Source organism: Nicrophorus vespilloides, unplaced genomic scaffold (assembly GCF_001412225.1).
Source record: "Nicrophorus vespilloides isolate i.1.1-1 unplaced genomic scaffold, Nicve_v1.0, whole genome shotgun sequence".
Lineage (NCBI taxonomy): Eukaryota > Metazoa > Arthropoda > Insecta > Coleoptera > Silphidae > Nicrophorus > Nicrophorus vespilloides.
Window position 1 is genome coordinate 295 of NW_017097553.1, and position 24,221 is coordinate 24,515.

Genomic DNA, 24,221 nt, shown 5'->3' on the forward strand with positions numbered 1-24,221 from the left:
TATAAGTTTACTTAGCTTTTATATATCATATAGTGTTTTGTAAGTTCTTGCTTGGGTCTTATATAATAAACATTGTTACAATAGTTTCACTTATTAATGCAGTCTTCTCTATTTAAATTCAATTATAATCTCTAATACCTTAATTTGTAGTTTCTTCCTAATAATTAAATTCATTGTATTTTTATATTTGTCAATGGATTATCATATTATTTACTTGTTATATTTGTATGCGTTTTTTTTCAGTATTTCTAATTATTTTTAGTATTTTTAAGCAGTGATTTTAGCGCACATTTTGTTCTTTTATATGTAGCTAATAATATTCTTGTATACCAGAAGTAAAATAATTATAACTTGATTCTTCTGAAACTTTTCAGCCAATTTTTTTTAGTAATCGCATTTTATTTGTTGCTCAAATAGACTTATAAAATACAGTATATAGTTTTTTATCCAACTCCACTGCTAATAAAGTAGATTATATTGGCTAATGATAGAAACATAACATTTGAGACGTTTACATTGCATGTAAGCAATGATATAATTACTTTTATGGCTGTTTATGATTTTTATTTCGTAACTATTCAATTATTGTTCCTGGCAAACGAATCGCACGAAAATCCAACCTGAATCCTTTAGAACCATCAGGACCTTTAGGTTGCCGAACCACTGTCAATCTAGGACCTGAATCATCTAACGAAATTGTCCGTAGCCTGCTTATTAATCGTTCCGGTCGAGCTTGCACGTCACCACTAAGAAAATATAAACCTTAAAATATAAATAATTGAAACTAAAATAAATTCTTACCTAACTTTAACCACGTTACAAGCAAAAGACTTGCCACTACGATGATTAGTTACTAGTACAAATTCCACCTGGTCGCCAATTTGTAAACTGACGTTTTCTTTTACTTCTGACATATGAAAGAACAACTTTTTTCCTTCTTCTACTTCATAAGCCAAAAAACCAAATTGCCCTTTTATCGCATCCACAGTTGCTCTGAGTTTTTTACGTATCGCATTTATGTTAGCAGCCCTTCCTGTAGAGTCTACTTGAAATTGGACAGTATCACCAACTTGCAATAATTCGCGCTTATTAATCAATCCCATTATTCCAAATTCTACTTCTCGAGTGACATTAATATCTTCGTCTTTGATACGTATGAGGCCAGAATACTCATTTTGGTCAGGTTTTGCTGATCTTAGAGGTCTAATAACAGATCCTTCTAATAAATCACCACTTATCTTTGGCAATATTATGCTACCTTTCGGAATAACCTTTACATTTTCAGCAGAAGAACATGAACCTGACATACGTACACCAACGTTGTACTCTACTTCTTGTCCTAACTCCAGATTTGTAGCATCGCCATCAAAATTACTAAAAGATGAATTAATACAGATAATATTAGTTTTATATGAATATTTACCTAAAATGAAAAAAGACTTCTCTATTGTGATCAACAGTTTCAATAAAACCATAACCATCTTTAAGGGCGGCAATAAAGCCCTGAAACACAGGAACATTGCGAGCATTATTTTTGGTAACTCCATTAATCACTCCAGACGCTACTACTACAATAACGTTGACAGCTATATACTCTTTGTTACGTTTTATCAAATTTATGTTAAACATAACTTTATCTCCTATTCTTGGATGTTGTATATCGCAATCTTTCGAATAAAATGCGACAGTTTTCTTGTTGCCGTGTAATGTATAACTAATAAATCCAAAGTCTTGATTACCATCTCCATTGGTATGACCATTAAGACACTTTGTTGGACTGCGACTGGGCCAATTATTTGGCACATCTTTCGTAACAATACCTGTTACATTGTTCTCTACCCTAGTCTCAAATTGAACTGTTCCTGAAGGTAATAATTTCATCCTAATAGCACTTTGCCTGCTATTCGAAAACGTACTAGTTTGATCTTGAATAACAGTAAACTCATATTCGTCGCCCACTAAAATATCTTTTTCAACATCAAGAACTTCATTAAAATGAAAAAAAAGTCGGGGATCTCGTTCCACACATTTTAAAAAACCAAAACCATCTTTGATAGAAGCAACGACACCTTGTTCTCTCTTTTCTCCGGAAACTACAAAACTTTCGTCTAAAAGAGAAATATGTGTAGCTCTGTTCAATTGATCACGCCGATCTGTTGCGATTTTAAATTGGACCCAATCGCCGTGACGTAATGTAAAATCTCCTTTCTGATCTTTATCTCCAAAAGCAATTTCGACTTCAGAATGATCCTGTGCTCGATATCTAATCCTTCCAGGCAAAGCATCTGTTTGATGACGAACGCTAACCCCTCTATCTAAAGGTTTAAGAACTTGCCCTTTCATAATTTCTTGTTTCAAGTCTTCAAAAATTACAGTTCCGGGTGGTAATTTAGTTATATTGCAAGCTACCTCCTTTCCATTACGAGTTTGTATCGTAAACTCCACGTCATCCCCAAGTCTCAACTCTTCTTTAGTTTTGGCCTCTGAGAAATGGAAAAATATTTCCTTAACCACATCTGCTCTCTCAATAAAACCAAAACTCTCTTTCATTGAACAAACGACTCCTTGGTACTTCACTGGGTGCCGTGGATTTTCTAACCTCACATGACACGCTCCCAAATTACCCCTTTAAAAAAAGAGTCAAACAAGATTTCAAAAATTAAGTACAAATATTTACCTATGATTAGTGGCTATTTGAAAGCTGACTTTATCCCCAGAACGCAATGTCACATTTCCCTCGACATCATCTTTGGTGTATGGTAAGAAGAAACACTCGCCTCGATTTTCATAACTAATCCTACCTTGATTATCGCCGCTAGAACCTTCCCCTCTAATTTCCGTGGTGACCGTCCCAGTCACTCGTTCCTCGCTCATCACCTGCAAATAATACATATATAAAAACTCACACCCCATATCTTATAAATATATATTGCTATTTATGTTTGTACTTACAACTTCTGGAGCAATCTTTGTAACTGCACTTGCAATTGGTTTACCGGTACGTCTATCGTAGGTCATTTCAAATTCAACAGGATCGCCAATCTTTAAATGCTCAATATTACCACTGAACTGACTAAAGTGAAAAAACAATCTAGCCTGGCGTTCACAACATTGAATGAACCCATATGAATGCTGAAAATGTCAAAAATAAACAGATACAAATATAACAATTTCAAAATTATCAACGTCAAAAAAGAAACGTCATCTTTACTAAATGTTACTTTCAACTGATATTATTTATTGATTCTTACCAATAGTTTTTCAATTATTCCAGTTTCTCGAGTTCCCATATTTGCTGAATTTGGATCAGTATAAGTTGATGGAGCACTTGTACCATTAGAGAAGATTGGTGGAGAATCTCCTGAACTATTATATGAATTAGTAGAATCCATAGTGAATGTTCCTATTGGAAAGCGATTTCCACTTGTGGTAGGGTTGGAGCCAAATATATTCCCGCCACTAGAGGTGTTTCCTCCTCCGTTACTTCCGCTACCATTGTAGTTTGACGGTTGTGTTTTGTCAGACAACTGTGGGAATTCTTGACCATACCTCGAGCGATTAGTATTAAAGTTCAAACCTTGTGGTTGCTTTCCATTACTACTCATTGGTTTATAATCAATTATGGCAGAATCTTGATTCATGGTATCTGGCGACTGGAGATTTTTCCACTGAGGATTTGTGGACATTGTCTTTAGAAAAGTATCAGATCTATTATTTCTTATTTTGTTTTAAATTTATGTGTTTTAATGTTTAATTCTTCACTTCGTGTCGTTTATCTTAAGTTAGTGAATATCACAGAATCGTTAAAAACAGTATGCAAAATACCACTCCCACAGTGTACAGTCAAATATATGGCAGCCACAAAGAGGGCAAAAATTTAATTTAAAAAATCAATTCAACCACTTACTTCAATGGCAAATACTCAAGAAATCAAGTGTTCTGTTTTACATTTACATTACCAGTAGGATATTTATATTAATAGTCAAATAAAAAGTTAAAGAAAAACAAAAATCAATCAGGGGTTCCTACAGTCCAGTTGTGTTCAGTTTCAGATGTATATAATATTTCAATAATTTAATAAATGGAAAATAAAAGTTGAACTAAAAATCCTCAGATGTCTTCAATGCGTGCTGGGTCTGGATTGTGCTATATTCTTATACTTATTTATGTTTATCAATGATATATTCAAATATATGTTATTATTATGTTTGCTTTTCATTGAAGTTTTTAGAATGCAAATTTATATTAATCTTTTCAACACTTCAACTTTTGTATTCTGAATTTAGGTTTGAAAGATTGTATATAATTTGAAGACCAGTAAATTAAGCAGATGCTCTAGTTACTTTCAATTTGTTTCTAATCTAAATTTTGAGTTTCTTAGTTACACAAGCTGAAAACAAAATGGAGAACAATAGATTAATACTCAGATAATGTATAAATTGTTTATTTAAAAATAAGGTATCTTTCATTAAATATGGAGAAAACAATATCATAAATATTAAACATTTCCTAGAAAATATTAAATATTTATAAAAAGTATTTTTATCTTAAAAATAACTTCTAGCCAAAAACAGTTTCAACTTTGAATAATGATCTTTATATATATTTAATTTAAATTAATGTTTAGTTTTATAAGAATTTTGATTTTAAAAAGAAATGTACATATCATTAATTCAAGAATTGAATGATAATCATTGGTTTCTAGAAAAACATGTGCATTTAGAAGCGCACAAATGAAACAAGGACCAAATTATTGATTTACGTTATAATAGACGTAAACGTTCCCAAAACTTGACCAAAAAATATAATTCATAAATCAAATACATACTATAGAGACATACGTTGCAGTATAAATACTATAAGTAAAATCCGTACTATCAAACAATAGACAAACAAATAACATATAATAATAAATTGTATTTGCCTAACCATGTACTGCGTAGGAAAGATGGCACGGATATTATGTTGATGGGGTTAAAAGGTCTATCACTATATGTCATAAAGCGCGTACCGATCATTACTAATTCTCAGACAATTTAACGCAAAACAATAATAAAAGCTTCTACCTACTCATATCAGTAATATTTCATCTTATTTTATGGTAATTTTATATTGTATTAACTCACCACGACACAGCACAGCACTGACGACATGCCGCCATGTTGAATGTCAACATGTTCAAGAAAAACAAAAACTACATCTAAAAAAATTTCCAACGTTGCCATATCATTACGCTTCAGATAGAGAAAAAAACAAAGTACTTTTTAAATTATGATACAAATATACATATATATATATATCATATATTCCATATAAATAAAATAGTCTTCTCATCCATTTGTATTATTCAATTTATAAGAAATAAAAGCTTTACATACAGTTATATACTAAATCTAAATAACAGAATATTATATAAATAAAATACAATTAACAATCTAAACTCATATGGATAGCTTTACGTAGTAGCACATCATCATCTTCTTCAGTATTACTTTGCATGCTCATTTGTATAGCTTTTATTAGCTCATGTTCTTCACAATCTTTGCTCTCATGTAAACTTTGCTGGAGAGCCTCTTGTAAATGGGTATCATCTTGCTCTTGTATATCTGAATTTATTTGAATTGCAGGTTTTAATTTTAATAAATGATCAGCATCACAATCTGGCAGTACTCCAAATATAACAAAAATTGAATAACCATCATTTTTCAATTGTGCCAGAAATAAAGCCAGGTAAGTATCAGATATCAATTGCGGCTTATTCAACAATGAATTTAAGTTAAACCATTGATTGCCTAATTTTCTAATAGTGAACCAATGTTCCTTATAGTTGCATATAAAAGCTTGCATTTTACATGGATTTGAAAATACGGATGTCACTCTTTCATCAGCACTAGAGAATGGAACTAGTTCCAAACCCCAGACTTCCAAAGCACTGCTTATGACTTGCACAGAGAAAAATCCACTATCATCCATGTTACCAGAGGGCTGTCTTAAGAATCTTTGATATTCATCACTTTCTTCTCCACACTCAGCCATCCGAATCCTTTCAGCTTCATCTAAACTCAATGCTAAACTACTTAAATCAACTGGGTTAAAGTAAGCACCTTGCAATAGAGAATTCAAGCAATGCTGTGCACACAGGGATCCTTCTTGCTAGAATTTTTTTTTAAATCATGTATTTATATATTTATATAGTTTCAATAAATACCTTTTCATGAAATACAGCTTCCATAATAATTTTATATTTTAAAAATTCAAGAAATGCAATTAAAAAATATTCGAGTTATAAATACAAAATATAAATCCTTTTAAATAAACATGGAAATTTGACGTTTAATTCGTGCTCCATTTTTCTTAAGTTTTCACTGGCATTAGAGAATTTCACTGTTATAATGTTGCCACTCTAGAAATTTATTTTGCAAATATTTATAAAATATTAAAATATAATATGTATATAGATAATAGATAATACAAAAATATATGTATTTGACCTAAATCTCGATTTCACTTGTCCACTTAACCAATGCTCCGCCCTAAATAATCTGAGAAAATATGTATAGGCAAATAAATACACATCTGTGTATATTTGGAAGTAATATAGCATTGTTTTATAACCTAGCAATATGCTCAATCTAAGTGAAGTGTGGAGGGGAAAGGAGAAGATAACCTAGCAAGACCTAGCAATGGCTTTCAAACTCTTCGATGCACATTTGCATAGTGTATGAAATTCAGTCAAGTGTGGACAACCAATCAAGCCTTAGTGACACTTATATAGTGTAATAAGTAATATATGCACTTTGGATAATTCAATAAGCAATTTCCGTAAGCGCAGTCCGCCTAAATAGAGCATCAATCAGTAGATGATTGTTATGTACATTCGCATTGATTTATATACAAAATGAATCGAAAAGTGTTTGCATGTTTCTTAATTGTTGCTATTTACATAGAACTTTCTGATAATGCTTCATTAAGTATTTATGAACAGAAGAAATATAAAAGTTTAATTGAAGGCCAAGGACTGTATTCTGCTGATGATGATGTGGAAATTTTGACAAACAACAATTTTAAAAAAATTATCTATGGACAGAAAAATGCATGGATTGTAGAATTTTATAACAGCTGGTGTGGATTTTGCCAAAGATTTGCTCCATCTTGGAAATCACTTGCTAAAGACATAAAGGACTGGAAGAACATTATAAAAGTAGGAGCAATTGATTGTTCAGATGATGATAATAGTGCACTTTGTAGAAATTTTGAAATTATGGCATATCCGACACTGAAATATTTTCATGAAAATTATATTGAAGACTCGAAACATCTTGGTGCTGATGTTACTAAAGGTACTGATATGGGTGAGCATAAAAACTATTTGATTAAACATATGATTTTGGAACAAGAAAATAAAAGAGGCTTAGATTTTCCCACATTATTGCCTTATAAACATTCAAATATTTTACATTTATTTGATAGTAATGTAAATGCTAAATATGTATTTTTAGTAATTGATAAGCCAGAAAGCATGTTGGGTCCTCAGTTGTCACTAGATTTTAATGCATATAAAGAAATTTGTGTAAGATATGCCACAACAGAAAATGAAGCATTGACTAAGAAGTTCAAAATTCAAAGTTATCCATTTATGACTGTATTAACAGATTCTAATACTTCACATGATTTTAATGGTCAATTAAAAAGCAGGGAAGATTTTCGGACTGCAATTATTGAATATGTGAACCCCAGTTTAGTTATTAAAAAAAATGATGACTCTGGATTATTTACTGGTAAATGGGTTAATGCTGAAGTACCTGATATTGGATCTCTTATTGAAGCAATTAGCAAAAAACAATTAAGAGATAAAGTGAAGAAAATGGGAAATGTTGTCTTTCAAGCAGATCTGGAATCAGCTCTGAGATATTCTTTAAAACATGAAATTGGAACAACAAAGGATATTTTTGGTGAAAAACTTGATGCACTGAAAGCTTATTTTTCAGTTTTAATTAAATATTTCCCATTTGGAATTCAAGGAAAGGCGTTTCTGGAAGAATTATTAGATTTGCTCAAAGATAAAGTATCACTTGATGGAGCTACAATTGTTGAAGTTGTAAATAAGTATGATACAGAGGCAGCAAATGTTTTTAGCTCAAAACATCAATGGATTGCATGTGATGGGAGTACAAGTGAGAAAAGAGGATATCCTTGTGGACTATGGATGCTTTTCCATTTTTTAACAGTTGAAGCTTCAGAAAAAACTAATATGCCTAAAGAAGTGTTACATGCTATGAAAGGATACATTAAGAATTATTTCGGTTGTGCAGATTGCAGCAGACATTTTCAAGAGATGGCTGTTAGCCGAGATTTAGAGGGTGTAACATCGGCAAATTCAGCTATTTTGTGGCTATGGATGGCCCATAATACTGTCAATAAAAGATTGTCTGGGGATGTGTCCGAGGATCCAGAGTTTCCTAAAGTCCAATTCCCTTCTGCTACAAATTGCCCGAAATGTCGCTTAGGTACAAATTGGGATTACAACGAGGTTCTTAAGTACTTGAAGATTATGTACAATAGTTTAAACATTAGGTATATTGGAGCAGATTCAAGAGTAATGCATCCTGGTGTGATACAGAAAAATATGACTACTTCGGTCCTCCAGCAAATGGATGCGAGTATGTGTTTCATTCTTTACCTGTTATGTTTTCTATTAATTATCTTATTAATTAGGCTATTTTTAAAACGGGGCTATCGGAAAAAGATGTACGTACACGATCTACTTGGCAAGGTTTGAATATGGATGCAGTTTTATTGAACTATAATTATCATACACATCACATGTTACTAGATATATTAATCTATTCTGTATTGTATAATATTGTCAATATTGTTTTCTTATGGGTTTTGTGCCAATATTTTGTTAAAATGTTAATATATTTTATTATAGAAAATTTTAATGGGACATTTTTTGTAACTTTAATTTGCAACGAAAATATCATTTTTGTGATTTCTTTTATATTTTAAAACTGGTTTTTACATTTTTTTCAATTAAATTATATTTTCTATTATGATATTTGTATATTTTAAATAAATAATTATATACAAATTATTTTTTTTATTTGTACCTGGAACAATCGTAAACCTGTATATTATTATCATATTATATTAATCTAATAATGTAGACCCAACCCAATTGATGCGTTTATTTGATGCCGATTAAATAATGTATCTTGGCTACTATTCTAACATTTACAAATAAACACTGGATTCAAATTGATATAGTAACACGAAAAGAGGAGGGCGGTCAGTCCTAGGTGCAATAAACTTGGATGCGCTAAGGCGCAACTAATAGGTAATGTATTGTTTTCTCGAGGAGAGAGGAACTGAAATTAAATAGTTGACCCATTTAATCTCTTAAGACGGGGGCGTAAACTAGATATTTGGCCACAGGCATAAGATTTCCTTTCTGTGACCCTGATAGTCATTCAAATCATTTTCAACAATAAAGTTACAATAAATATAATTATTAATTATGGGAGGTATTGTGAATTATTTAATTTTGTATATTAGTTTTATTCGAATGCCACTTATGCATATTTTCAGTCATAAACATTTATTGTAAACATAAAAACATATAATTGGCTAATGCATTCCAATCAATAATTAGTATTTTCATATTTATTTAAAATACTATATATTTGCTATACGAATTTCTAATAAATACAGAGAATTCTCGATATAAGCGTCCTTTATTTAAGCAACATTTTTTGTTAAAACGTGATACTAATTATATTTTCTTATATTTATGCATAACAAGCCTTTTCATACACCCAACAAACACTATTCCTATTTCTTGTTATATTTTTTAAAACTGAATTAATTCTTAGGTCACTTATAAGGAAAATTTACTGTATTACGAATTGTACATAATTAGCTGGAAATAAAATAATTACAAAATATATTATATATGTTATATAAGCTATAGGCATTATGCATGTTTATTTTTCCGTATATATTGATTTAGGCTGCATGGACAGACTGAAAAAAATGAAAATCTAGTATTATGCATTTATTACAAATGTTTATGTAAACTTACCTTGGAAATATCGACTCCGGTCATTGTTTTAACCAATTCTGGTACTTTAGTCACAATTGCAAATACTTCATCTGTTAATTTAGATGCACCCACGTTGCCGTCACCGCTTGAAACCATTGTTATTTTTTTCGTTTGAGACAACGGAGCAGCAACTTCAGCAGCCACCTAAAATTTTTATTTTTAAAATTTCAACACAAAGATAGATAAATTTTCTTACCTTTGGAAGAACATCGAGTAGCATATCTATCATAGCTGCATCCTTGTATTCCTTCCACGCATCTGCCTTTTTAGCCATTTGTTCAGCTTCTGCTTTAGCTTTAGCCTCAATGGCAAAAGCTTCAGCTTGTCCCTTTAACCTAATCGCCTCTGCTTCGGCTTCAGCTTCCAACAGAACCCGTTTATTATTTGCTTCAGCTATTTTCTCAAGTCTGAACTTTTCCGCCTCCGCTGGTCTTCTCACTGTAGCTTCTAATTCACGTTCTCTTCTTGCTATTTCTTGTTCCTGTACAGCAATCTCCTGTGTCCTCTCTACAACTTTAATTTGCATCTGTTCTTCTTTAATTCGTTGTTTCGTTTTAGCTGCTTGAAGTTCATACGCTAATTCAGCTTCAGCATTTTTCGTTTGCACTTCAACATCATATGCAGCTTTCTTCAGTTCAAAGTCTCTTCGTGCTTTTGCTATATCAGTATCATTCAGAAAGACTGAAGCCATTCTTTGTTCTTCTGCAATGGCTTCTTTAATTTGTGCATCACACCTGGCTTCAGCCTCCCCAATTCTTGCATCTCTCTTGACTTCAGCTGTACGAGCCATCCCTAGACTTTTCAGGTATCCCTAATGTATGAACAACAATATATGTGAAAGATTGCAATTTGTATTATTATAAAAATGAAATACAAGAAGCGATAGTGGCCATAATAACTAATAAATGCATGCAACATATTTATAAAACAGATAACATACCTTGGCGCCCTTTGTTGCAAATGAAATAAATTGTAAAATATTTTAAACTTAAATTACATTAACTAATAAAAAACAAATTACCTCTTCATCACGAATATCTTTTAAAGTGTATGAAACTACAGTGATGCCCATGTTGACTAAATCAGAAGATGCAACTTCAAATACTTGTTTACTGAATTTTTTGCGATCCTTGTATATTTCTTCAACAGTCATTGAACCCATAATAGCCCTTTGATGACCTTCTAATGTTACCAATGCAATATGTTGGATATCATTCTCCTTTTTTCCCAAAAACTGTTCACAAGCAGCTAATAACATTTCTTCATTTTGCCCTTGAATCTTAACCTATGTACAAAATTAATATTTTCTTCTTTTCAATTATCTGATATTACCTGTGCTATTCCAGTTACTGAAATTGGCACTCCCTGACTTGTATAAACTGTTGGACTATCTACTTGTAAAGTCATGGTATTCAAAGATATTCTAAAATAATATAAATATATATGTATATAATGGAAATACAAGTTTATGTATATATATACCTTTGTATCCGTTGAATTGCAGGCCAAATAAATGCTCTGCCTCCGGGAACTAAATGGGGTTTGGAATAACAACATCCTAAAAATATGAAAAAAAGTAATGTATAAATATTATGCCTAATTATGTATATGAATTGACATGACATCATTGAAACTAATCAAGTGACGTTTGTTTATGTCGTGGAATACTAATTACCTGAAATGACTAGTGCCTCATTTGGACCACAAGTGACAAACCCCCAAGTCATTTTCTGAAATTTTTTGTGTTATTATTCACTAAAGCAAATATTTTTATTAATACCAGATAATAAGATGCCTACACCAAACTCGATACAACTCGTTCCAACTAAATGGCTGCTGATGGCTGCTAAATGGCCTAGTGGTAGACACAATTCTGCTTGTGACTGCTTGGGACGCAGTACTGCACTTGCGCACTTCTTTTATTTCTTCAATCGATAATTTAATATGGTCCCGTCTGGACTCCAGCCTGCTTGTAGAAGAATTCTTTAGCTAATAATATAAACTAATATTTTTTTTAAATGTATACTTCTATATGCCTATACTATATAGATATATAGTCATACACATTTAAGCTGCAATTTACTATTGAATGTATTCCCAACCAACCTCTACCAAGAATATTATATTTTTAATATATTAATAAAGATAAATATTGTCTAAACATTTTAACAATAATAAAGATTGGCGCAGGAAATTACTTTGTCCCTCTTGAAAGCATTATAGTAATCGATATTGGCCTATATTTAATGTAGGAAAACATTCATGTATATCGAGCGAAACATGAAATATCTCTAAACTTTTTCTGTTTAAGATTTGTAATTCAAGTAACTTTTAGAATTTTAGTTAAATTATTAAATAAATTACTTTTAACATCATAAATATTTTACTAAAATATAACATGTCGGTCCATAGTGCTAGGTAAATCGATATGCGAAAGCAATCTTCATTTTGGTACGTTCATATATGATTTTTGTAAATTTGTATTAACATTATTTAAAAAATATCTATAGTATTAAATAGCAGTAATAATTAAAAACAGTTTTATTTTTATACGAAAAATCATATGGTTGTTCAGAATGTTTTAAATAAATATTTCATTCTATATTTTTATTTCATAATTATTATACTATTGTAATTTAATTTCACATTTGTTTCAACAATACTGTTTCTTTAAATTAAAATATTTATTTGACGTAGTTTACTTGTATCTATTTATTGTATGTGATTGTGAAAATATCAGTGCAAAGGCTAGGTGGTGCATGTGAACGTCACTGTTATTTTACAGCCAGGGTTCCGCTGGGTTCTCTAGTTTAGCTTGAGCAAGGCTTTCGTCGGTTTTCAAAACAGTCTGCTTCGGAATTCCGCCGCGCGCGTTTCCTTTTGCTGGCCGAAACGATTTAATAACACAAACATGTAGTTTAAATAATTCAAATCACGAAAACATTCAATAATTAATAAAGTTCACACATATATATTACATTACTTTGTTTAGTGATTTTCGTTCAACTGTGATTTTATATCGATTAAGGAAGAAATATGTTTGTATTTCAAATAAATTAAGTAGTAATAAGGTAAATATAATTGTATATTAAATTATAAATTATGAATAATAATTATATTTATTTTGAACGCGTTTCTTGGGTTCTCTTTGAGAAAATTTTAAACAAACTTTTATTTTATACAAAAAAATATCGTTTTAAAGGTTATTAGTTTATCTACTGAGTTTTATTTCAGTTGACTATCTTGATTTTTCTAAAAATTATATTAAAATAAAAAGCATATATATATGCATAGGATTTATTACTTTTATTCTCAATGCGTGTCAAAATAGGTCAAGTCAAAGTATACTTGTATATAATAACATGATTCATATTATTGTAAGGAGTCTATATCGCAAGCCCGACAACCGAAAGACCGTCTATTGAAATCCCGACGTTCGAAATCCCGACTACCATAATCCCGACAATCAAAATCCCGACTATATCGAAATCCCGACTATATCGAAATCCCGACTACATCAAAATCCCGACTACCATAAAAATGTTATTGTAGAAATTTATATTAATAAAAGATACTGTCGGGGTTATGGTAGTCGGGATTTTGACATAGTCGGGATTTTGACAAAGTCAGGATTTCGATATAGTCGGAATTTCGAACGTCGGGATTTCGATACACTCGGGATTTCGGTTGTCGGGCTTGCGATTACCACCGATCATTATGATATTATTCCATAGTCCTCAGTATTATTTTAAGGTTAATATTGTAGTACTCATTGTATTTTTAGAAGTCACACGATTCATATATGATAAACATGAACATTTAATATCGTCATTTTCTTTTAGTTAATATTTTAGCATTTATATATATTATTAAAAAAATATTATAAATGAAATTCTGTAATGCCAGCGTCTGTAGAGTTCTTTGTGTTTAGTAGCAAATTTGAAACTACATATGGGGCGGTTATATTTTGGATTAGTGACCGAACCCTTTTCCAAGTCATGATATATTGAATGGCAATCATAATATCAAATCATGCATATCAATTGCAACATTTGTTTGTAATATTCAAAGGTTGACTGCACTTGACTTGTTTATTCGGTAATATAAACAATTGATTGCATATATGTACATACAAAATAATATTGACCACAGTCTAACCGCCATTTTATTTGTTTATTCAAAATAAAATCAAGGTCTTTTGAATTAATTTTATTGAAATTATTAACATATGTCGCCAATGGTCGCCTGGTTTAATAATTATCAATATTTACTTAAACTTTTTTTTATTGGTAATATAATTATAACTTATGATATAAATATAGAATATATACAGTGCGCATTTTCCGGGTCACCAATTACCGTAACTCTCCTCTCAGTTGGAATGTAAACAAAGGTTAAGAAAATAAAATATTGAAATATGTACTAATCAGAACAGTTACTTTTAATTTATAATAATTCAACAAGTCATGAAACGATAGTATTCTTAATATTAGTCGGTCTGTGATTCTTGTCTTGGTATGTGATGGCGAACCTATGTCAGTGGTGATACAGTGAGACTTTTTAGGTGACATGCCAATTTTTTTTATAATATATAAAAATATTGGAATTGACACGGTACCCGAGTTAAGCCAATTTTGTTTCTGAATTTTGACACACAGATCCTAAAAGGTTTTTCATCAGTGGTCTAGGTTTATTGTTACTTTATGTTTGTTAATCTGACGGCAAAGTCACCATCTACGTCATGCGCAAAAGATGAAGAAAATGGAATGGCTTTCTTCTACATTTATATCATAGGTACACACCATTATACAACGAACACCATACAGCCGGAAAAAAATCGTTATCTTTCGCGAAGGATGTTTTGCTGACAAACATTATTATACCAAGACATACATCACAAAATGACTATTTGTAATATTTCATTATTTATTGATTTTTTACTAAATATAAACAGGTGTTCTTAATTGATAGTTCAATATCTATTGCAAGATTTGATTTCATCTCACTCGCTATCTTTTACGGCTTTGGTGATCCGTTAATATGCGCTCGGATGTACCTTGTATATTTGTATCATAGATTCACACATATTGTTAATTATTAATTTTGTATATTAATAATCAAATATTTGGGCTACATATTATTTTTATTTAAATTGGACCTTTTTCTACTCCACCCACAAATTTTTGTTGTTTTTTTGGGAATGGAACTAACTATCTTTTGTATCAGATTTTCGTGATACAGGCGACAACTATACATATTGTTTATATTTGTGGTAATGTTTTTGATAATAAAGTATGCAGAGGTGGCAACACCGTTAACGGAGTTGGCGCCTAATGTGTAGGTTGCCGCCATGATGGCTAGTGTAATCGCCAGTGACAAGACCGCTCTTTTATTTACCAGCATAACTTGGATCTTCTTATTTAAAATTAATGTATTTACTATTATATCCGGTGTATCCTAAAGTTGAAGAATTGAAATAATACACTATATACACGTATTTGAGCGAATCATGAAGATTTATGATATATAAGTATGATGTTTTTTGTCAGATTTAAAGTTCTTGTAATTTTGGAGATCCTTATGTCTTTGAACCAGAATGGAAATAGAACAATTTGTAAGCAAGTCTTCATATATTTTTACAGTTTATAAATTTGGAATATGGCTGTTTTGCACTCGTCCTAAATTTCGTTTGTAGAAAAACTGTCAATGCACGTTTTTTGTGGAAGGTTTCATTTCCATCTATTGACAACACTGGGTTAAGATCAGTCAACCAACTTAACCACTGATAAATTATGCAAGTTAAATATGTTGGAAATAAATTGGAAATAAAGTAATCACTGCAGTCATAACACGTTGGAACAGTTTTTAAGTACTTTTTCTTGCCTACCTCTACCATCTTTTTATTCAATGGCTATCAAAAGCACCCGAGGTTCATTCCGCCTTAATGGATCATTTCAAAGGCACCTAGGTGGCGTTATCGCCCATTTTGGGACTGCACAATTCTTTATAAATTGTATATATTATTAATTAATTTATTAATAATTGAAATAATTCCGTTCTAATAGAAAGTAACTGAGTGTATATACATGTCCTGAGTTTCAATGGGAAAAACGGTATAAATATGATAAAATAACACTCTTTTCTTGTTTGACACACCTACTGCATCTTTTTTTTGCAGTAATGTATGCAAATAATTTAATTTTGAATAATAATTATCCAAGATTTACTTTAAACTTGTAAATATTTATGATTTATGCGATAAAAACAAATTGTTATTATTGTCTCAGAAATAACTGTTTTAGAGGCATTTTATATTCATAACAACGCAGTAATAACATACATTTATTTCGGTTATTTTCATGATTATATAATAAAAAAATGGATTTATAGGTTACTAGTTTAATTGCTGTAACTATGAAAACCGTTAACTTGTATACATTATTTTATTATATTTTCAACGTTCTAACTAACTGACGTAAATTAATATAATTTTAAATAATATTTATTATTTTACCGTGCTTCACTATGTCGTAAATACAGTGGAACCTCGCACGAGCATAATCCGTTTCAAAATTTCCGGATTTTTACTCGTATAATGAAATACTCGTATAGTGAATCAATTTTCTCCATATAAACTAATGTAAAATATGATAATGCGTTCCACGTCGGAAAAAAAGAAACTTGGTCTCGCTTTTTAATGATTTTGCTTTTCATATCTATGGTTATTTTTATTCTTTAGCTTTTCATTCGGAAACATGCAAGTGTTTTTAAATTTTGCACAAAAAAAATCACAAATTACATCTTTGAATATAAGTTTAAAAACACGAACAACACTAAGATGCAACTAAAATGACACCTAACATCAGGAACAGTTTTTCCATTCACATACGTTGAAGTGAGTTTACACCTGACTCCATTTGTCTCTTTATACTTTTAATATTTGTTTATATAAAAAAGCGTACATAGTTTGTTTATATTATAATAATGGTTGGAGACAATACATTTTTATTTTACTTTTACAGTAAACACAAATTATATTTGCAAAGTATAGTCCGCTGTAAACAAAAATGACAAATATAATCAAAAATACTCATATAAGTACACAAGTTCTAAAAATAATGTAGGGGCGCACAATTCGGGACTTCAAGTCATTTTTCTTACAATGTATGTTAATCGTTAGGCGATGTTCCATTGTATAATATCTTCAAACAAATTAATTTCATGTATCACGTATATTTTTGTATTGCGCAGACGAATAAACATTTTTCAAGGTCGCGTTGTAATCTCCATATAATTATTTGTAAATAATCGTGTATGTTCTCGAATAACAATGCAGTCATCGTTTCGCAAATGTGGTTTTACACGATAAGATGTTAGTATTAATCAACAAATTTCCTATAAGTACAAAACTTCCAATCTTTAGTTCCCAAGAAATCATTAACAGATGTATATAGGGGTTTTCTGCTACCGCATATATATACACACACATACTCATAATTGGCATGAGTGCGTTAGCACGTGTTTCATTGCATCAGAATGTTTTGAAATTGTGTAATGATTGCATTTTGTACGCGGCCGCAAATTGAAAGTAGCACCAATTTGCAAATTGATGTCACTTGTAATTAGAACAAAAGTTAAACATTTATTTCAGTTCTAAAATTAATTCTTTTAGGATACATACTTTCCAATCGAGATGCAATAGGCCAAATAGCAAATCGTGATCACGAAAATTGTTGTGTAATCTCCTCAAACATATTACGCACACATTTTAAAGAACATTTAAGTTAAGATATAATTAATTTCAGCCTATTTATAATCAAAATAAATGAATAACAACCTTCAATTATGATTATAACCTTTTTTTGTTCATACGTCCTATCTTAAATATAAAATTGTGATATGACAAGTGTGTACACGCAACTTCCAGTACAATTTAAATCATTTGATCCACCTATCTGAAAGCAATATTGAACATCTGATCTGTTATAACTGGCCAAATAATTAAATTAAACCCAATTGACCTTCTGAGTTACATCCAATAACTCATCAAGGAAACATAAATGGAATACAGAGCAAAAGGTCTGCTATTCATTCATTGAGGCAAATGAGGTGAATACTACAGAATTCACTGTCCGCCAATACTTTATTAATTAGACGACAATCGATCATTTCATGATTATGATATGTTTGTATAATAATCTGTGTTTATTGTTACTTGTATAACTGATATGTCCTTTGTCGTAATTATGCGTCAACAAACAAAAATGCAATTGTTGGTAATTTCATTTGTTTTACCCGGCAAATGAAATATTCTTATATTTTGCAAATAATTACATCGAGAAGAAATGTTTGCTATAAATGAATTATATAAACCTTTCGATTATTTTTATATGGTGATGTCTTTTTAAGTTGAACGCAGTGAAAGTCAAAACAACGGTTCATTGGACTTTATTCTAAACCATCTCGATAGAAATATTGTCTTGATCGTCGGAGAAATTGTGTTCTAATGATTTATTTACGTATGTTGCAGGAATTGTAATGTGTAAAAGCTGCGATCGCGTGTGGTCGATTCTGCACGTGATATGGAGCTCAATTTACGTGTCCTGTGGGGCAGCTCAATTGGTGGCTGGCATCTTCTTCCTCCTGGCCCTTCCATCACTAGTTTTGGCTTGCAATCTATTTATAGGAATCTGGGTAACAATCGAAATTTAAATAAATATAAACCTGAAGAAATGATTTATGCAACACAAACTACAAGTTTTATACTTGTAATATAAACTTTTTATTGAAAGTGTAATGTAACTGAAAGGATTGACTTATGTTCATTTGGTTGCATAGTTCAAATCAATTATATTTTGTTAATACGCAATTCATACTATTTGCTGTTGAAAAAATAGTGCAGAATAGATGGTACTTTTAATAAAGCAAAATTCATTATTATTTAATGAATTTTGTTTAAATTCCTTGATGATTATGTGTTTTGCTCTATACCTGCAAAGCTCTGACTACACGCGCATTCCTTTATCTGGAAATATTGACTTCTTGATGGCCTACTGACCCATATATCTGGCTTTACTATCAACAGGCTTTTCAGTTTGATTTATTTTCAAACAATATTTTAAAAAAATTGGAATATCATATTTACTAATTACTGTTATATTACAAGTGTTCAATACCCCACAAATAACATATGTGCATTAATTATTTTTCAGAATATTCTTGTTGGAATCACGGTGGGAATGGTGGCATGTTGTGGACAATTATCATCTAGAAGACAGGAAACACTACTTTACATTACAGTTTCTATTTTAACACTGAATATCGTTAATATTATTATAACTGAATGGGGATTCTACAGTGAAGATCTTCCTAAAATGTTTCAAAAACATCGATATCACACACTAGTTGAATATGGTAATTTCATTAAATTATTTATAAGGAGCATGATTACATTATTATACAGAATGATGGAGAAATACATTTTATTTATTGTAATAAAATTTCTTTTTTTTTTAATGTGAATTTATTGTTGAAATTATGTTCCATAGTTAGTTGTAACTACAATATTGCTTTTGTTGGAAATTATATAATTATAAATATGTGTGAAATTTTGTATAATTACAGCATCGTACGCAACGCGCATCTCTGCAGTTGCAGTCATTCTCGTTTCATTCTTGGATAGTCAACTGGCGTTCTGTTCGATGCAGACGGCGGCCGCGGGCGCGAAGAAGAATCTGCTAAGAGGTTCGCACGAACAGGTTTCCGATATTGAATACATAATTCCCAGGGTAAGGCTACTTGACGCAATCTATTATGTAAAAAAATGATTATGAAAACAGCCTCGAAGCATATACATTTTAAGAAAGTTTATTTTATAACTCAATCGTTTTATAGTCGAAGTCGTCTTCGAAGCCGCAAGTGCTCAACGCATACTCCCAAAGTTGGGTGTTCGAAACTGAGAACGGAAAAACCGAGTCCCCTTATTTGAAGTTACAGCAAGATGGGACACCCGAAAGAAACTCAGAGGTAGACAACGGAAAAGCTGGTAATGATACGACTTATTTAATAGATAATCCTATGGTCCACATTGAGGAAGCTTCTGATGACAGCAATAGCAATAGTGATAGGAAATTGTGTTACATGAAAAGCTTCTCCCGATCAGCTTCTCCGGTCATATTATCCGCCAGTTCCTCGCAAATCAGTTTAAATCACAATCCAATTCCGATTTATGAGTGTTTGGAGAAATTCAACCAATCAGAAGCCTTCCGAACCAGACTTAATTCAGCTTTAAGCAGTAAAGAAGAGCCACAATATCAGATACCACAAGTTATGGCTCGGAATTCTGATGTAGTTAGTCCTCAAGTGGAAAGAGTCCAGTACGCTTCATTAATGAAGGAATTGCAGAAGGTTATAGTTTGCAAGAAGGATCCTAACTCAGGTTCACCGCAAAGTGATGTAACTCAAATTAATTCTAAGAGTAGCAGCAGGCAGGATTCCTCGGCGAAAAACAGTGATGCAGAGTTTTCTAAAGAATTGGAAGCAGCTTTACAATTAATACAAGACTTGGAGAGTCCAAATACTATTGAAACGCCATCGGAAACTAAATCTGAGAAAGATGCAAAGTCGCTGGTTGTCTGGAATACAAATAGTCGGAGTGACAGTGAGAGAACTTTGAGTGCCGTCGGATCTCTAGCTGAGATTAACACGGACGAGACGTACAAATCATCGGCCAATGGTAAGAGTGCTCGTATCGTTGTACAGTATAGCGAATCTCAAAGTACATCAGGCTATAGTTCACCTACACATAATCAAAATGCACATAACAATTGGTCCACGACTTCCTCCCTAAATGGTAGTAACCATGATATGGGGGGAAGGCCTCTATCCTGTTCCATCCACAATTCCAATAACTCAGCGGTCATTTCCCTTTATCAGACCAATATTTTAACCAAAGTCAAGGGATCCAAATCTGTAACCCTAGTCAATATTACTGATGACATACCCACATCGATTAACATCCCAGATATAGGCGATAATAAATCAGAAACTGACATATCTCTTCAAACCGTTACCAATATTAATGTCAACGGATGGAATGTGAAATCTTTACTGCGCAAGAAGAAGCAAAAGCCCAGACTGTGTCCTGAGCTTGAAGGGGCCATCATAAAATCCGAAAGTCTCGCCTATCTTACAGAGCTTGAGTTGCTTGCTAGGCACCAGAGAAACAAAAATATCCATAGGGTAAGATTAACAATGCAAATGTTAAATTAAAACATCAATGTCTATCAACTGGTAACTGGGTAACAACTATTATTTTCTATTGTGGCTAATTGTAATTAACTCCAACTAATCATTTCTTTTTCCATCCTAACATTTGCAAACATACACAAATACTGAAAAAGCTTTATTTTACATTTATAGTTATTAACGTAAAATTTGTGTAGTACTTGATATTTTACTTGGAAGTATAATCCTTTTTATCCATTCGAATATAATAGTATTTTCTTGACATTACACAAAATCATATATTTGTGATCAATGAAATAATATATAAAAATGTAAAATATTGCATTTCAAGTATGATTCATATTCTTAACTAAACCTTTATGTTAATGAATTCTTCGTTGTTGAGATTGTACATAAAATAAGTTTTAATTGTTTTTCTTCTTCTCTTAATTTAAGCAAATCGAGCAACGAGTCCAACAGCAACTTGGTACCCCCTGGACTGATAATGATTAAGACTTACATTTAATCTAAGAAACAGATAAACCAAAATACATGAAGGAGTTTTTAATGTTCGCTCATCTTTCATTCGATTTCTTCGCCAAATGGAATTTTATATCTGTGTTAGAAAATAAAATCTGCTCATTTATTTTAGATGAATAACAAAACATGATCAAGTTTCATTTAGTATTTGCAAATATTGTACAGATTCGCGAATCGTTTCTATTATTTCTTTATATTTTTTGCTGCAAGTCAGCCTCGTCCATTACATATAGTGTAAGTATTAAAAATCTTTTAAAATATATGAGATAGTAAATTATAACAAAAATGATATTTCCCAAATTTATTTATTCTTTACTACGTATATTTTTATGTGATTAATTGATATATGTACATAATGTTGTTATATAGATTTAATATAGTTTATGAAATAATATACGTTATTATTAATTGTACTATGTATATATTCTATTATGTATAATAAAATTCCATTTTACCATAGTTTTATTTTATGATTTCGTATTATATTCGTCAGTGCACCCAATGAATGACATCCAACAAAATGTTGCATCACTTCAAATCTTCATTGATAAAAAAAGATAAGAGCAGAGTGAATTCTCATTTGGGGCCCCAACTATCACTCCATTATTGGTGTGGCCTCGGACATTCGCCCGATTGACCGGTCATAGCGACTCTAATGATATACGTATCTTTAGTATTTTAGTTTGTTTATCTTTTGGCGTCTTACGCAAAATGTACTTTATAGTATATAACAAATTTATAAAAAAATGTCAAGAGAAATTACACAACACTATAAGATTTAACCAATTATATTATGTTTTTAAAGAAATCAACAAAACTAGAATCAATTATTTGTATAGATTTGATTATTATATAAATAATTATTCTATGTTTCAGTATATAATTAATTTACATGAAAAAAAAATAACCAATTAAATTAAGGATACCATCAATTAATTTATTTATTACGATTTAATAAAAAAGGGGTTGCAGTAGAGATTACAATTGCAATTGAATTATCTGAAGAGGGCGATCGTAGTGAAAGCAGTTGAGGTAATAGGAGGGTATTCGAATTGGGGTCGTATAATTTCTTCAGATTTCTGTAATGGGAGTGTTCAAACGAGAGTTTACCGGCAAGGTCGTTTACAGTTACTCAGCAAAACAGCATACCTGTGTGGACGTACCTGTGGCCACGTTCAGTCCGGCCGCGGCTGTGGAACAGACCCATTGCATGTGCGACTTTGTATTCGACTAATTTTGTCATTTCACGAGTGGTCGAAGATGACATCAACAGTTTCAACATTGGACGGGCTTCCGAAGCCATTTGTGACTTCGATGAGAACTCTTTTCGATATAATGGATGACAAAAGGTCGGGTTACGTTAATTTCGCAGATATCGAGAACAGATGGCAAGATGATGGCTCAAAAGGACTCCCGAAAGGTGTGATCGATAGTTTGAGAAAAGTTACACCTCCGAATAACCTTTTGTCTTTCGAACGGTTTTGCGCTGGTTTAAAGATTTGCTTATTACGGAACCAAGTGGAACAGCGGAATACCCAAGCCGTTGGTAGTGTCGCAGCTGCAAATAATCAAAAACAGAATAGACCTCCAAGTGCACCTCTCCTTGACTTGGATTTACCACCAAAAGCTAATTGGACAAATACTGCTGCGATTAGACCGAATAACGTTATTTCACAACAAAGGACTCTCTCAATGCCGCAATTGTTGGTAGAACAACGCAAAGAGAACGTCACGGAATCCGTTGATATTCATAGCTTTGACAAACCAGTTCCTAACATAAACAAACCCACGCTTTACGGACCCCCTAAGCCTCCGCGCACCGCTCTCAACCAAGATAGAAGCGCTATTGATAGAGCAGAAATTCGCACGGCACTTCAAAATTGGCAAATTGGTCTTATGTTGAATGATCAAGACAATAAAGACAAACGAAACCAACAACAAATAATCAAAACTGGTAGATCATTAGGAGACGGAAAAGCTTCACAAAGTGAAGCACAAAATTCAGGTGGACTTTACCAAAAGAAAGTAAATGTACGTAGGAGGGAGCCCAGGCGGCATACACTTCAGAACGGAATAGATTATAATATGCTCAAACGAATGAAACAAATTGAACAAGAAAAGGATGTTTTAGTGACTGGACTCAATGCCGTTGATAAAGCAAGAGAATGGTACCTGAAACAAGTAGCTGCTGTACAAGAGAAAATGAAATATCTTGGGAGAATGGGTCATATGGTTAGTTCGTCAGTTATTTCGACTTAAGTATATTTTTTAAGCAATTAATTTAACATTCATTTAAATTATTAAGAAGCAATAATATTGATGTGGAAATAAACAACATTATTTAATCAAAACA

The 24,221-nt window shown here is 31.6% G+C and overlaps 6 protein-coding genes across 9 annotated transcripts in view; 3 read left to right on the forward strand and 3 right to left on the reverse strand.

Annotated features, from left to right (window-relative positions):
- Positions 1 to 255: 255 nt before the first annotated feature.
- On the reverse strand, positions 256 to 5,176 carry LOC108560412 (cold shock domain-containing protein E1). Its single transcript, XM_017917941.1, has 7 exons — positions 5,127 to 5,176; positions 3,252 to 4,390; positions 2,953 to 3,132; positions 2,678 to 2,877; positions 1,424 to 2,626; positions 802 to 1,374; positions 256 to 746 (listed from the first exon to the last, which is right to left on the reverse strand). The coding sequence occupies exons 2-7, from the start codon at positions 3,684 to 3,686 to the stop codon at positions 575 to 577; spliced, it is 2,763 nt and encodes a 920-aa protein (XP_017773430.1). The 5' UTR covers positions 3,687 to 4,390; positions 5,127 to 5,176; the 3' UTR covers positions 256 to 574.
- A 222-nt stretch (positions 5,177 to 5,398) lies between these two features.
- Positions 5,399 to 6,240, reverse strand: LOC108560413 (ataxin-3-like). The gene is made up of 2 exons (XM_017917942.1): positions 6,209 to 6,240; positions 5,399 to 6,153 (listed from the first exon to the last, which is right to left on the reverse strand). The coding sequence occupies exons 1-2, from the start codon at positions 6,230 to 6,232 to the stop codon at positions 5,428 to 5,430; spliced, it is 750 nt and encodes a 249-aa protein (XP_017773431.1). The 5' UTR covers positions 6,233 to 6,240; the 3' UTR covers positions 5,399 to 5,427.
- A 360-nt stretch (positions 6,241 to 6,600) lies between these two features.
- On the forward strand, positions 6,601 to 8,906 carry LOC108560414 (sulfhydryl oxidase 2). Its single transcript, XM_017917943.1, has 2 exons — positions 6,601 to 8,660; positions 8,716 to 8,906. The coding sequence occupies exons 1-2, from the start codon at positions 6,899 to 6,901 to the stop codon at positions 8,724 to 8,726; spliced, it is 1,773 nt and encodes a 590-aa protein (XP_017773432.1). The 5' UTR covers positions 6,601 to 6,898; the 3' UTR covers positions 8,727 to 8,906.
- An 809-nt stretch (positions 8,907 to 9,715) lies between these two features.
- On the reverse strand, positions 9,716 to 12,022 carry LOC108560410 (flotillin-1). Of its 2 annotated transcripts, XM_017917938.1 has the most exons (9): positions 11,883 to 12,022; positions 11,778 to 11,832; positions 11,585 to 11,660; positions 11,435 to 11,525; positions 11,124 to 11,387; positions 11,043 to 11,051; positions 10,299 to 10,913; positions 10,082 to 10,246; positions 9,716 to 10,023 (listed from the first exon to the last, which is right to left on the reverse strand). In XM_017917938.1, the coding sequence occupies exons 2-9, from the start codon at positions 11,827 to 11,829 to the stop codon at positions 10,006 to 10,008; spliced, it is 1,290 nt and encodes a 429-aa protein (XP_017773427.1). In that variant the 5' UTR covers positions 11,830 to 11,832; positions 11,883 to 12,022; the 3' UTR covers positions 9,716 to 10,005. The 2 variants fall into 2 exon arrangements, with proteins under 2 accessions (XP_017773427.1, XP_017773428.1); XM_017917939.1 differs by lacking the exon at positions 11,043 to 11,051.
- A 915-nt stretch (positions 12,023 to 12,937) lies between these two features.
- Positions 12,938 to 22,162, forward strand: LOC108560408. 3 transcript variants are annotated; one of them, XM_017917933.1, is made up of 6 exons: positions 12,938 to 13,173; positions 18,633 to 18,796; positions 19,315 to 19,516; positions 19,727 to 19,890; positions 19,997 to 21,343; positions 21,785 to 22,162. In XM_017917933.1, the coding sequence occupies exons 2-6, from the start codon at positions 18,641 to 18,643 to the stop codon at positions 21,839 to 21,841; spliced, it is 1,926 nt and encodes a 641-aa protein (XP_017773422.1). In that variant the 5' UTR covers positions 12,938 to 13,173; positions 18,633 to 18,640; the 3' UTR covers positions 21,842 to 22,162. The 3 variants fall into 3 exon arrangements, with proteins under 3 accessions (XP_017773422.1, XP_017773423.1, XP_017773424.1); XM_017917934.1 differs by lacking the exon at positions 12,938 to 13,173 and adding an exon at positions 15,666 to 15,716; XM_017917935.1 differs by lacking the exons at positions 12,938 to 13,173; positions 18,633 to 18,796 and adding an exon at positions 18,952 to 19,012 and having other exon boundaries at positions 21,785 to 22,161.
- Positions 22,163 to 23,128: 966 nt separating this feature from the next.
- LOC108560409 (suppressor APC domain-containing protein 2) overlaps positions 23,129 to 24,221 on the forward strand; it is a 1,679-nt gene continuing 586 nt past the window's right edge. The window contains exon 1 of the mRNA XM_017917936.1: positions 23,129 to 24,100. Coding sequence (XP_017773425.1) covers positions 23,129 to 24,100 — 972 coding nt within the window. The remainder of the gene's footprint in view (positions 24,101 to 24,221) is intronic.